This window comes from Rhinatrema bivittatum, chromosome 13 (genome assembly GCF_901001135.1).
Source record: "Rhinatrema bivittatum chromosome 13, aRhiBiv1.1, whole genome shotgun sequence".
NCBI classification, from domain to species: Eukaryota; Metazoa; Chordata; class Amphibia; order Gymnophiona; family Rhinatrematidae; genus Rhinatrema; species Rhinatrema bivittatum.
This window is the reverse complement of record NC_042627.1, coordinates 45,485,473-45,498,822: the sequence shown is the minus strand read 5'-3', so window position 1 is coordinate 45,498,822 and position 13,350 is coordinate 45,485,473. Positions and strand designations below refer to the sequence as shown.

Here is a 13,350-nt window from a genome sequence, read left to right as displayed (position 1 = left end):
TTAAATCTGTGCACCATTATGATCTAGTGATTCTCACATGGAATGATGGTATATAAAACACTCAAATGTAAATTTTCCTACAAAACATCTGCGCCCAAATTAGCAAATAGAAGCAGGCCAGGGAGGTTTTGGTGGGATTATTTTAAAGGGAAAATATGTGCATACTTTCCCTTTTGAAATTCGTGTAACTTTTATGTTCATGTTTATTTTAAAATACATATGGACTGCTACAAAATTACCCCCTTCAGCAAGCCCAGCATTTTCACTTGTATAGCATGTTTTAGCAATTTTCCTACTTTGCTACGCTCTCTCTCGTATGACAGACCCTGTGTTTATCTTTATGGACTACTAATTTGTCTTCAACTATGACTAAGCCTATGTTCTCATGAAGTGTCTCTTTAACATAGGACTTTTTCCCACTCCAATAATTATAAATACTGGTGTCAGTTTGGGTACAATGCAAATGACTTTAGCACTGCCCTACCTGATAATGAGTTGTAATATAATTGGTGTACAGATTTTGAAATCAATTGTAACATAATTAATGTTTATTTTTTTTAACAATTTGTAATTCTTATAAGAGCATTATTGTTATAGCACCATTGGGAACAAATGCTAAAATACTGTATAACTGTTTCTGATTAGCTTCTATGAGAGCATGAAACACAAGTGAGAGGATGAGCTAGCAAGCTCGTGATAGAGACTAAACTTACACAATTCTTCCTCTGTTTGTTTTGTATGTTGCTAAGTTTTACAGTAATGGTTATTTTTAATATACGTTAACTTTTTTTTGTTTGTTTTACATTTTTTGGTTTTGCTTGGACTCGTTCCGGGACATTATTTTCCTGAGGGGAATATTTTCCTCTCCTCCCAGGTGTGATGTTGTAGACTGGTGATGAGGTTAATGGTTTGCTGGGTTTTTTTCCACAGCATCTCTACACCGTGCCCAAAGGAGGATCCCCAGGCACGCCTTCCCATGGAGTTGTGTATGGAGTGGTGCACAGGCCCGATGACAACCATCAGAATGAAGTGGTGGTGTATGAGTGGTCGGCTCGCCAGCTGAAAGAAGAAATGAATTACATTAAAGACGTGAGTCCTAAATTTGTTTTTCTCCCCGCCATCTTTGTTTGTGTAATTTCTCTCCAAAATGCTGGAAATGTGTATAAAGGATGGACCTGTCATTCTGAAGTTATAGGAAACAACTGGAAAGGCAGGCGTGAGATTTACTCAGATGTAGTTTATAAGACACTTTATATATAGGAGCTGGATAATAGGAGAAAATGTCAGATTTTTTGCCATTGTTTGTGGGAATCTTCTCAAGTTATATGACTTGCCAGTCACTGACATTTTCTGAAGCACCAACTAATTAGTGGCTTGACCCATACCAAGTCCCAGCTAAGCAGCAAGCAAGAGCAAGTGCCAGATGATAGGGCCGCCCGACCTGCTGGTGTTCCCTAAAGACTCCTTTCTGTGGTTAACAAAAGCTTTTTTAACTTTCCACATCCCTTTTAAAAGGCATACCCCCAAAAAGTTTTTAATCTCTAATCTCCCCTCAACCTTTTTTGCATTACAAATGTAAATTGTGCTGTGATTTAGGTAACTCTGCTGCTTTAGCTTTGATCTCTTCAGGGAAAGAAAGTTTATTTATTTTATTTATTTATTGGATTTTTCTATACTGGTGGTTGGAATTACCGTCACATCGGTTTTGCTTGTTATCTCTTGTCTGCATGGTCCCGAATACACAAAGTGATAGAGACCTTGTCAGTTGCCAATGCCACAGGAGCTATGATAGGTTAGCGAGTTCCACCTACTGCAAAAGCTGTACAGGGTGAAGCTATGGCTGCTGCTAGCTGTTTTACCTATTTTTGCAGGTGAGGGAGACCCTGGAGAAAATCAGAGAGAGGATGTACGGAGAATACGATGACATGAAGCAGAAGATCAAAGAGCTTACCAAAGAAATGCAAGTAAGCAACGAGTTATTCTGACACAGGCAAAGATCACAGTGGATAATTTTATGAAATGTAATTATTTTAGAAATACACTTTGATTTCGATACTTTTTCAAAGGACATTCAAGGCCCCAAGTTTCCTGCAATTCTGCAGCCATGGCAATTGCAGTATAATTTCTGTTTTGCTATGGAATCATAGGAAATGAAAAATAAAGCAAAAAGCTGAAATGGAGAAAGGGAAAAATATAAGGTTGTTCTGATTCATGTAACAAAGGTTACAATTTTTATGTTAAAATATTTAAAAGCTATGATTTTCACTAAAAATAGGCTTTACATACATTAAGTAATCTACAGCGATGTGTAAATTTGTATGATATGCTACAGAACTGACCCAGAACTTTCTAGCCCTTTTTGCAGAATCTGCCTCCGAGCAGCTGCAGGAAATAGGGGCTGCGAGTGAAGAATAATGCACCCTTATGAATGCAGGCACACTGTATTAAATTCATGTGGGAGGGCATTGCAGAAATGATCTAGTTAGTACAGCTGATAAAAAAGGTTGAAATATTCCCAGGGATGCAATGGTAAAGCACAACATTGCACACACTCAAGAGGAAGAGAACCTTTTAAATGAAGTGATTTGGAGTTTGATATACAACTCCAGATACTGTGGAGTCTATCATGGAGTGCCTTGCTCCTGCAGTGGTGGTCTTGATAGGTCCTGCAGGAGGCTAGAGGTCAGCACTCAAAATAAGCCTTAAAAGTATGAAGGAAATAATTTAAAAAGTTTTCTCCTTATTGAGAGTGTGTAGTACTATTTTAGTGCTTTTTACACCCTTGAGTACCATTCAGGGTTGCCAACTTCCGAGAAACATTTTTACTGATAAGAACATAAGAACATGCCGTACTGGGTCAGACCAAGGGTCCATCAAGCCCAGCATCCTATTTCCAACAGTGGCCAATCTAGGCCATATAAACCTGGCAAGTACCCAAAAACTAAGTCTATTTCATGTTACCATTGCTAGTAATAGCAATGGCTATTTTCTAAGTCATCTTAATTAATAGCAGGTAATGGACTTCTCCTCCAAGAACTTATCCAATCCTTTTTTAAACACAGCTATAGTAACTGAACTAACCACGTCCTCTGGCAACAAATTCCAGAGTTTAATTGTGCGTTGAGTGAAGAAGAACTTTCTCTGATTAGCTTTAAATGTGCCACATGCTAACTTCATGGAGTGCCCTCTAGTCTTTCTATTATCTGAAAGACTAAATAACCGATTCACATCTACCTGTTCTAGACCTCTCATGATTTTAAACACCTCTATCATATCCCCCCTCAGCCGCCTCTTCTCCAAGCTGAAAAGTCCTAACCTCTTTAGTCTTTCCTCATAGGGGAGCTGTTCCATTCCCATTATCATTTTGGTCGCCCTTCTCTGTACCTTCTCCATCGCAATTATATCTTTTTTGAGATGCGGTGACCAGAATTGTACACAATATTCAAGGTGCGGTCTCACCATGGAGTGATACAGAGGCATTATGACATTTTCCGTTTTATTCACCATTCCCTTTCTAATAATTCCCAACATTCTGTTTGCTTTTTTGACTGCCGCAGCACATTGAACAGACGATTTCAATGTGTTATTCATTATGACGCCTAGATCTCTTTCTTGGGTGGTTGCACCTAATATGGAACCTAACATTGTGTAACTATAGCATGGGTTATTTTTCCCTATATGCATCACCTTGCACTTATCCACATTAAATTTCATCTGCCATTTGGATGCCCAATTTTTCAGTCTCACAGCGTCTTCCTGCAATTTATCACAATCTGCTTGTGATTTAACTACTCTGAACAATTTTGTATCATCTGCAAATTTGATTACCTCACTCATCGTATTTCTTTCCAGATCATTTATAAATATATTGAAAAGTAAGGGTCCCAATACAGATCCCTGAGGCACTCCACTGTCCACTCCCTTCCACTGAGAAAATTGTCCATTTAATCCTACTCTCTGTTTCCTGTCTTTTAGCCAGTTTGTAATCCACGAAAGAACATCGCCACCTGTACCATGTCTTTTTACTTTTCCTAGAAGCCTCTTATGAGGAACTTTATCAAACGCCTTCTGAAAATCCAAGTACACTACATCTACCGGTTCACCTTTATCCACATGTTTATTAACTCCTTCAAAAAAGTGAAGCAGATTTGTGAGGCAAGACCTGCCTTGGGTAAAGCCATGCTGACTTTGTTCCATTAAACCATGTCTTTCTATATGTTCTGTGATTTTGAGGCTTAGAATACTTTCCACTATTTTTCCTGGCACTGAAGTCAGGCTAACCAGTCTGTAGTTTCCCGGATCGCCCCTGGAGCCCTTTTTAAATATTGGGGTTACATTTGCTATCCTCCAGTCTTCAGGTACAATGGATGATTTTAATGATAAGTTACAAATTTTTACTAATAGGTCTGAAATTTCATTTTTTAGTTCCTTCAGAACTCTGGGGTGTATACCATCCGGTCCAGGTGATTTACTACTCTTCAGTTTATCAATCAGGTCTACCACATCTTCTAGGTTCACCGTGATTTGGTTCAATCCATCTGAATCATTACCCATGAAAACCTTCTCGGAACGGGTATCTCCCCAACATACTCTTTAGTAAACACTGAAGCAAAGAAATCATTTAATCTTTCCGCGATAGCCTTATCTTCTCTAAGTGCCCCTTTAACCCCTCGATCATCTAACGGTCCAACTGACTCCCTCACAGGCTTTCTGCTTTGGATATATTTAAAAAGTTTTTATTGTGAGTTTTTGTCTCTATGGCCAACTTCTTTTCAAATTCTCTCTTAGCCTGTCTTATCAATGTCTTACATTTAACTTGCCAACGCTTATGCATTATCCTATTTTCTTCTGTTGGATCCTTCTTCCAATTTTTGAATGGATAGTCTAAGACATTGTTGATAACCTGAAAACCTGATTCGCTGTGGGGTCCCCAGGACAGGTTTGGGAAGCCCAGTCTTAGAATATCAGTAAAAATGTTTCTCGGAAGTTAGCAACCCTGAATGGTACCCAAGGATGTAAAAGCACTAAAATAGTACTATACATTCTCAATGAGGTGAAAATAACTTTTTAAATTATTTCCTTCATAATTTTAAGGCTTATTTTGTGTTTTTGTTTTAAACTGTCATTAAAAGTAGCTCTTGGGCATCACTGGACTCTGAGGGGCAGGGCCCCTGGGTGAACATCTCTCTGTAAGGAACAGGAGCCCCTCCAGACTCAGAGATCCTGGCCTCTGTCTCATTCCCTGTTTACAGCGCCATCCCTGGACTTATCCACCTTATGAATCTGGTTGCTGTGTTGTTCCTGTTTGAAGTAGTATCTTTGTTCACTTTTGGCAAAGATAATTTTTAATATATTGCCATTGCAGCAGTATTATATTTATTTTTTTACATTGATAATCAGTTTGCTAGCATGTGATTGTTCTTTAACTTCTCTGTAACATATTCAGATTGCAAGTGTTCAGCAGGAGTCCTGGCAGAGTCATTCCCAAACTCAGTCCGCTGCTTTGGATAGCTTTGGTGACATGAACAGCTCCCTGACGGCGGTGGCAGTAGACTTACAGGTACCTGTATTTTCTTATACAGCTTATTTGATTGCCACACTTCCCCCAGCCTGTATTTCTAGTGTACAGATCCTGTTGGATCCCCTATAGAATAGTCCATTAGTGTGGGGAGGAAACAACATAGTCAACATGTGGGTAGGTAGTTTCCCCATGTGAGAGAGTGTACCGCTGATTTAAATATTCTGACCACCATCTTATGTTGTGGATTTTCCTATTTCCCTCCCAGAGTCAGCATATCTTGACTGTCCCCTGATTTTTCTGTTTAAGTGTTAATGCCTCCTTGGAGCCTCTTGTTTTGGATGGGAATTTCTTTCCAACCTCCTTATCCTTTTGATATTTTTATGCTATTTTATTTGAGTTCCGAGTACTCATTAGCTAGGGACTCAGTAGTTGTTTCTTTGCTGTTCTAATATCAGTGAGAGGGATCTCTTCACTGAGAAGGAACCGGTGAATTATCGGTATCCAGAGGAGGGATGACTTAGAGCCATCCCAAGGAGAAGGAGAGAGGGGATAAAGGAGTTGGGATGGACCCCTTTAGGGCCCATGAACATCTACTGGAGATTTTGGAAGAAGAGGATTAATGAGTATCGTTCTGATACTAGAGAGGAGAAGAGGAGAATAACTGGTGCCATTCAGGTACTGTGAGGAGACTAAGGAGTGTGAGAAGACAGCATGAAGAGGTAGGAGAGAAATGACTGTGTAAGACTGGATTTCATCTTTAATATTTCACCTACATTGGGAGGGAAGCAATAAACTTGCCCTATGCCAATGGGATGGGAAAAATTAGATTAAAGATTGAATTAATTGGCTTTTTACCATCTTAAACTTTTAAACAAGACATAGAGGTCACAAATTTATTGAAAAAATGTTCATCATTTCACAATATCTCAGTAAAAATAATGGTAGAAACTAAGTCAGCTTCTAGTGTGCTTTTTTGCTGTCTAGCGACTTTAATGCTCATTAGTGCTGTTTTCATCACTGCTGGGTACAAGAACTATGAACTAGGACTTAAGGGTTTGCAATGACAAGGGCCTTGAAAGTAAGATTTTCCTCTGCTCAGCAATTCCTGAAGATCTAAGTAATTTACTATCAAGGGAAATGTACCTCCTAAAACTGTGATTTGAAATATGGCCTCTGTATCCACTGTCCGGTATAAACCAGCTCAGGAGTACAGTGTCAAAAAGCAATTGCATCATTTAAGTACAGAGATCTTTCTCCCAAGCACTTTGTAAAATAAAAATTCCTCTGTTTATCTAAGGCAAATCCAAATGTAAAATTTATAATTTTTTTAATGCAAAAATATTTTGATACTGATGTCCTACTGTTTAAAGTCATTACTATTTTGGCTTATCAAAATTGCTTGCCTCACTCTGCTTATCTTGCAGTCCATATGAGCGAATCTGCATGAGGTTTACAGTTTGATACAATAAGATGGACTGGCAGCATCACTATTGACTTACATTATTTCTAGCTCTGACACAGGTGACAGTTTGAAACCTGTATTACTAAGCTCCGGTCATCGAGAACCTTGAGCATGCCAGGTTTTTTGAATTTCATCAGCTTGGTCTGAGTTGGTTTTTGAAAAAGAGAAAATGACTGGAAATTCCAACATACGTCAATACCTTTGTATCACAATTCAAGCAAAAAAGGTTTCAGAACTGAAGCAATATTACAAATTTAAGGGCAAAATGATCAGAGTGCCTATGCATCAGTTTGCTGGGGGCGGGGAGGGAAGGGCAAGGGAGATGCTGGGGGAGTGAGGGTGAGGGTGAGGATGGTGCTAAAGAGTGAGGGTGCGAGAGATTGATGGGGAGGTGAGGGAAAGGAATTCAGGAAAGCATGGGATAGACCCAGGGAATGCCTGTTGGTTCAGAAAAGCTAGAGATCAACTGGGGCCTCTGGCATCGCACCAAGCAATGAAAGTGGCCAGGCTAGATGGGCTTTTACCATTATCTGCTGTCATATTCTGGTTTCTGCATTACTTGGATGAATATGACAGCACTTGCTCTTACAATTTCTTTAATTTTTTTTTTTATATATTTGTGTTCTTTCAGAAAACACTAGTGGATGTGACTCTAGAAAACAGTGACATTAGAGATGAGATAAAAAGTTTAAAACACTCTTATGAAGAATCCCTGGAAAAGCTGAAAGAAAAGCAGAACCTGCTGGAGGCAGCTCAAGTTGAAAACCAATTACTGCACCTCAAGGTATAGTACAAGAGTTTAGTAGTTTAGAGGTTCTGCAGTAAATGAAATTGTTGTCATGGCTGAGCTGACTTGCTTGGCCTGCTGGTGAAGGAATGTTGGAAAGACGGAAGGTATGAGAAGACTGCATGGGCCCAGTCTGTGCAATGTCGCGAGATTATCGCTGCCAGTGTAATTGCAACTTACTGTGTGTTAGTACTTTGAATGATGCCCATCCCCAGCCCTGACAGAGAGGCTTTGGAATTGGAGATATTTTATTGTACCCCGTTTCAAGTGTGTGTGTGTCGGGGGGGTCATTCCTTCCAAGGCAATTTCCGTAGCTATGGCCACTTCATTTTCTAAAATACTTCTCATTTTGGTGTGTGTTTATGAGTGAAAGAAGTGATAAAGTATCCCCAGTGCTTGCAAACTCGACCATTACTATTTTATTTTGGTCATATCTCCATCTCTTTCTTTTCTTTGTAACTCTCTCTACTTCTCATGCAAATATATTACAACTGTTCAGAATACTTTTTTTTCCCACCCATTTAATATGTCCATATGACCATAGCGGAACAGTGAGTGGCAGAACAGGAAAAGGTCTTTAAAAGATGAAAGGTTTCTAGAAGCATAGGGAAAATAAATATGGCTTTCCTTTAGTTTATATTTATTGTTGCTGTCCTGTGTTTCTGTAACATGAGCCATAAGAACATAAGAAATTGCCATGCTGGGTCAGACCAAGGGTCCATCAAGCCCAGCGTCCTGTTTCCAACTGTGGCCAAACCAGGCCACAAGAACCTGGCAAGTACCCAAACACTAAGAAGATCCAATGCTACTGATGCCAGTAATATCAGAGGCTATTCCCTAAGTCAACTTGATTAATAGCCGTTAATGGACTTCTCCAAGAACTTATCCAAACCTTTTTTAAACCCAGCTACACTAATTGCATTAACCACATCCTCTGGCAACAAATTGCAGAGCTTAATTGTGAGTTGAGTGAAAAAGAATTTTCTCCGATTAGTCTTAAATGTGCTACTTGCAAACTTCATGGAGTGCCCCCTAGTCCTTCTATTATCCGAAAGTGTAAATGACCAATTCACTTCTACTTGTTCTAGACCTCTCATGATTTTAAAAACCTCTATCATATCCTCTCTCAGCCGTCTCTTCTGCAAGCTGAACAGCCCTAACCTCTTCAGCCTTTCCTCATATGGCAGCTGTTCCATCCACTTTATCATTTTGGTCGCCCTTCTCTGTACCTTTTTCATCACAACTATATCTTTTTTGAGATGCGGCGACCAGAATTGTACATGGTATTCAAAGTGTGGTCTCACCATGAAGCGATACAGAGGCATTATGACATTTTCTGTTTTATTAACCATTCCCTTCCTAATAATTCCTAACATTCTGTTTGCTTTTTTGACTGCGGCAGCACACTGAACCGACGATTTCAAAGTATTATCCACTATGATGCCTAGATCTTTTTCCTGGGTGGTAGCTCCTAATATGGAACCTAACATCGTGTAACTATAGCAAGGGTTACTTTTCCCCATATGCATCACCTTGCACTTGTCCATTAAATGTTAGGCCTCTCAGACCATTTGTTACATCCTAAGGATCATTCCCTTTTCTCTTAAAATACATCAGCAAAAAGAATTGTTTTTGTCTCCTGTGCAGACCAAGATTTTAAAATTTTGAACTGCGCAAAATACTGTTCTTTCAAACTGCAGGATTTTTCCATTTATGTAGATCAGCAAAACTTGTATAATACTTCCTGTTGACAGGCAGAGGGCCCTTGATATAAGGAAAACCAGATCCCTCAATAGACAAAAAAAAAACCACCTGCAGGCTAAAGCAGCAAAACATATCGCCTAGTGGGCAATTTTCAAACTGCCTGCCTAGGAGCATCTTGCACCTAATTTTCAAAGAGAAAGTACACACATACCTTCCCTTTTTGAAAATTGTCAAGGGAAAGGAAGACGTGTTTTTTTATGGGCAAAATTTCTGAGGAAAATAAGACATGTAAGTTTCAAAATATAGTCTATGCCCCCAAATTCCCACCCCCCTCCCGAGGAACAGTTCCTTTAGTCTGGTTGACAGTGTATGTGCTATGGAACGCTGTGCATGCTTTTAGCTGGACTGAGTGAGGGCAATTTTCCCACAGTAAATTTACCCAGTTGAAGGATTGTGAAAGCTGCCCAGATAGCGGTCCATTTTCAAAGCAATTTGTGGGTAAAAAGTGTTTTATTCCTGTGAACCATCTGTTGGAAAGCCTATCCTCTCTCGCTTTTAGCTGCATGGAGAAGGAAGCATTCCGGGGGTGTGAGGGCTGGGGCAGGGAGGTGTGTTTAGGTCTGAGGAGGAAAAGTGCATATGCAAATCCTCGCATGTACTTTTCCAGCAGAAATCAACCTACACAAACAGCAAGTACAAGTCACTGCACGTGAGTTTCATGCATACTTTCACCCTGAGAATCTGTGTAAAGCTCGAGGGTAGGAAGAGCACCGGGACTCTGTGTCCCCCTGTGGATGGTATGAAAATTGGCCCATAAAGTTAGAAGAGGACTGATTACTTTTCCTGGTAAGCTGAAAGCTCCAACTTCACAGGACGTTCTTTTTGTTTATGAAGAAAACAAGTTAAGCCTCTAACAGCCTCTCTGCAGTGTTACCCTTTGAAAACGCGGTGGGGGATGTTTTGTAACCCACATTGCAGGTTAAACGCGCTGTGACTTTTTTTTTTTCAAAATGATATCCCTACATGTGTTTGCACGGTCCTATCCTAACCCCATGCCTAGTGGGCGAATTGAATTCTATCCCAAGGACAGCAGCAGGTGCCCATTCTCTGTCACAAACAGTCCTAGAATTGCACAAAGCAGAACCACACTCGAGCAGACTGAAGCAGTTTCAGCTCCTAATCCACAGCTGTGTTGCTACTCGTACGATGGGTAAACTTCTGGTAAACCTCTCATAAGATTTATTCAACAACTTCAGCATGGTGGCGTCCTGGAAGAAACATTTCCTCTCTGTTTCTGGGGTTTCTGGTTTCCTCCTTTCTTAGTTACTCTTGTGGGACCACAGCCCTGAAGCGGTGCAGAGGAGTGGGTGACTCATTTTGTCCTGGATACGGGGCTTGATGTGTGGGGGAACTGTCTGGAGCTGAGTTCCACCACTTCTTTTCAGATTTAAGAGGTGGAACAGCAGGGGCTCCAGCCTCCTCCCCTCCAGGGAAGAGGAAGGTGAGCCTGGAGCAGGCAAAGCAAAGAAAGGCCACTGTGCTCTCTAATTCAGCCTCCTGTTATTCTGCCCCCCCCCCCCCCGGGGTTGAATTATCACAAGTTTGGCATTACTGCTCATAAATTTCAATCATCAACTCTGCCTATTACACTAAACTTGTGTAATTCACTGCCTTTCTGTGTCTGTTACGCAGGACTTAATTTCTGAAAAAAAACAGTCTAGAATGGTGTTTCATCCAGAACCTGAGGAAGTGAAGCAGGCTGATGGTGTAAATCAGTTCTTGTGGGTAAAGAACAGCCTGGGGTTGAGCACTGGTGGGTGCTGGGGATGGAGGAAGAAACGTGTATTTCGGTATGTGTCTGAGATCTGTCCCCAGTCCATCACACATGTCACGCCTAGCCCTGGCCTCCTCTTCCTCCTCTCCGGCTGCACAGTTCCACTTCATCTACAAATTAAGCCCTGCCTGGATGTATGTGTATTTATCTTAGAAAAAATAAAGGCAGGAAGAATTTTTTTTTTAACTTTTTGAGATTTGTGAACTTGGAAATGCAATTTGTAAAATGCAGAAAAATTGGTTATTAAGTAATAAGTAAAAAAAGCAAGAGTGCATGAGATCCCTTTGCACAGATTGGAGATACAGTTTATGAAAATTCATCTCGCTGTAGATAACCGGAAAACCCATCTGGCTGTGGGGCTGACCAAGAAACCTGCATTAGATAAAGGATGTGTGTGAGAGGAGGGATTCCATAATAACCAAACCACCTATCCCGTAATGAAACCCCCCCCTCCCGCAAGCAAGCCGGAAGAATGAACCCTCCAAACAAATTCAACCATTCTGCATTTTCTTTGGCATTTACCTCTTTAAAAAAAAAATTAAAAAAAATTTTAACACTGTTGTGTTTCCTGTGGCAGGTGGAATCTTCTCAAGAGGCAAACGCTGAGGTGATGAGAGAGATGACCAGAAAATTGTACAGCCAGTATGAAGCAAAGCTACAAGAAGAAGAGTTCAAGCACCAAGCTGAAAAGGAAGCACTCCAAGTGTGTAAAACCAGTTCTTAACTTGCAGTCGTGTCCATATCTGAGCTTTTATTAGAGTAATTTAGCTGCTTCGTCTGTAAATACGGAAAGTCCGAGGTAATTTCCCATTAAGTGCAGTCTGGCTGTGCTGGTCATTAGAGGTTTGTATCATTCAGGAGAATGAAGGGCCCTTCAGGAGTACTAATCCCAGGTATGTAAGAGACCCCAGGTGTGTATATCTTATCTTTATCTTTCTTGTTATCAACAATGTATTTATCGCCTGGTGCACATGGCTGTAGGCGATTTACACAATAACATACGTAATAAACTTGGTATTGTTACCTGGTACAAAGAGGCAGTTTTCAAAGGGATTTCCTGATAAAAGGTATAAAAATCCACTGTCTGAGCATTACCCACATCCTGTATGGGGGGGGGGGGGGGGGTAAAAGTATGCGCATAGATCTACAACGTGTACTTTTATCCGCATTGCAGTGGAGATGTTCCTGAGGAGGGATTAGGTAGGGGGAGAAAGCCATGTGCATAGTTTGTTGATGGATGATAACCTCTGACTTTTATCTTTCCTCATTTATTATTGAGTAAATTTTCAAACGAGCAACATGCAGAAAAATAACATGTTCATAAATATCTTGTGTGTGTGCGCGTGTGTGTGTGTGTGTGTATGTGTATATATATATATATATATATATATATATATATATATATATATATTAGTTATAAACATTGAAAGTACATGTGCATCTTCATATTCATGCACACATTTTACTGCACAAAAAAGGGGCAGTCTAGGGAGGTCAAGAGGTGCATGCGGTAGTTGCTAATTTATAAGAAACATATGCATATAAATAATCAAATTTAGGGCCTGGTTCACTGAGGCATTTCTCCCATTCTGTGTGTATGAGAAAATGCCTTGGTGAATCAGGTCCTTAGTCATAATATTTTACACTTGCTAATTGACTGATGCAAGTGAAATTGGACTTGTCTACTATGAGCAATTTTTGGACTGGTTGAACTGGTGATTTAAAGTACATGCTCAAGTATTTTCAAACCTGTGTACATGCAAACTTTATAAAATACTTGCCTTCGCGTATACATCAAGGTTATTACACATATGTTTTTCTTTTTGTGCCTGAATTATACATGTGTGTGTTTATAAAATAGGTAGAGAAAATAAGTGCTTTCTTGCAGTGGAAATATTTGCGTGTACTTTCAGAGCAGAGCTATGCAGTATTTTATAATCTGTGCAGTTCCCACCCACACATTTTTATAAAATACTAGGCTAAATATGCACATGTTTACTTACATATGCAAATGCAGTTCTGTGATTAGGTTTGAGAGTTAG

General features: G+C 40.0%; 1 protein-coding gene across 3 annotated transcripts in view; it reads left to right on the top strand.

Annotated features, from left to right (window-relative positions):
* The window catches only part of LOC115075226 (myocardial zonula adherens protein-like), a 165,281-nt gene that overhangs the window by 58,743 nt on the left and 93,188 nt on the right, over positions 1-13,350 (top strand). For all 3 annotated transcript variants that reach the window (XM_029575508.1, XM_029575506.1, XM_029575507.1), the window contains exons 4-8: positions 931-1,089; positions 1,872-1,964; positions 5,447-5,560; positions 7,615-7,767; positions 11,886-12,011. In XM_029575508.1, the coding sequence (XP_029431368.1) occupies positions 931-1,089; positions 1,872-1,964; positions 5,447-5,560; positions 7,615-7,767; positions 11,886-12,011 (645 nt within the window). The remainder of the gene's footprint in view (positions 1-930; positions 1,090-1,871; positions 1,965-5,446; positions 5,561-7,614; positions 7,768-11,885; positions 12,012-13,350) is intronic.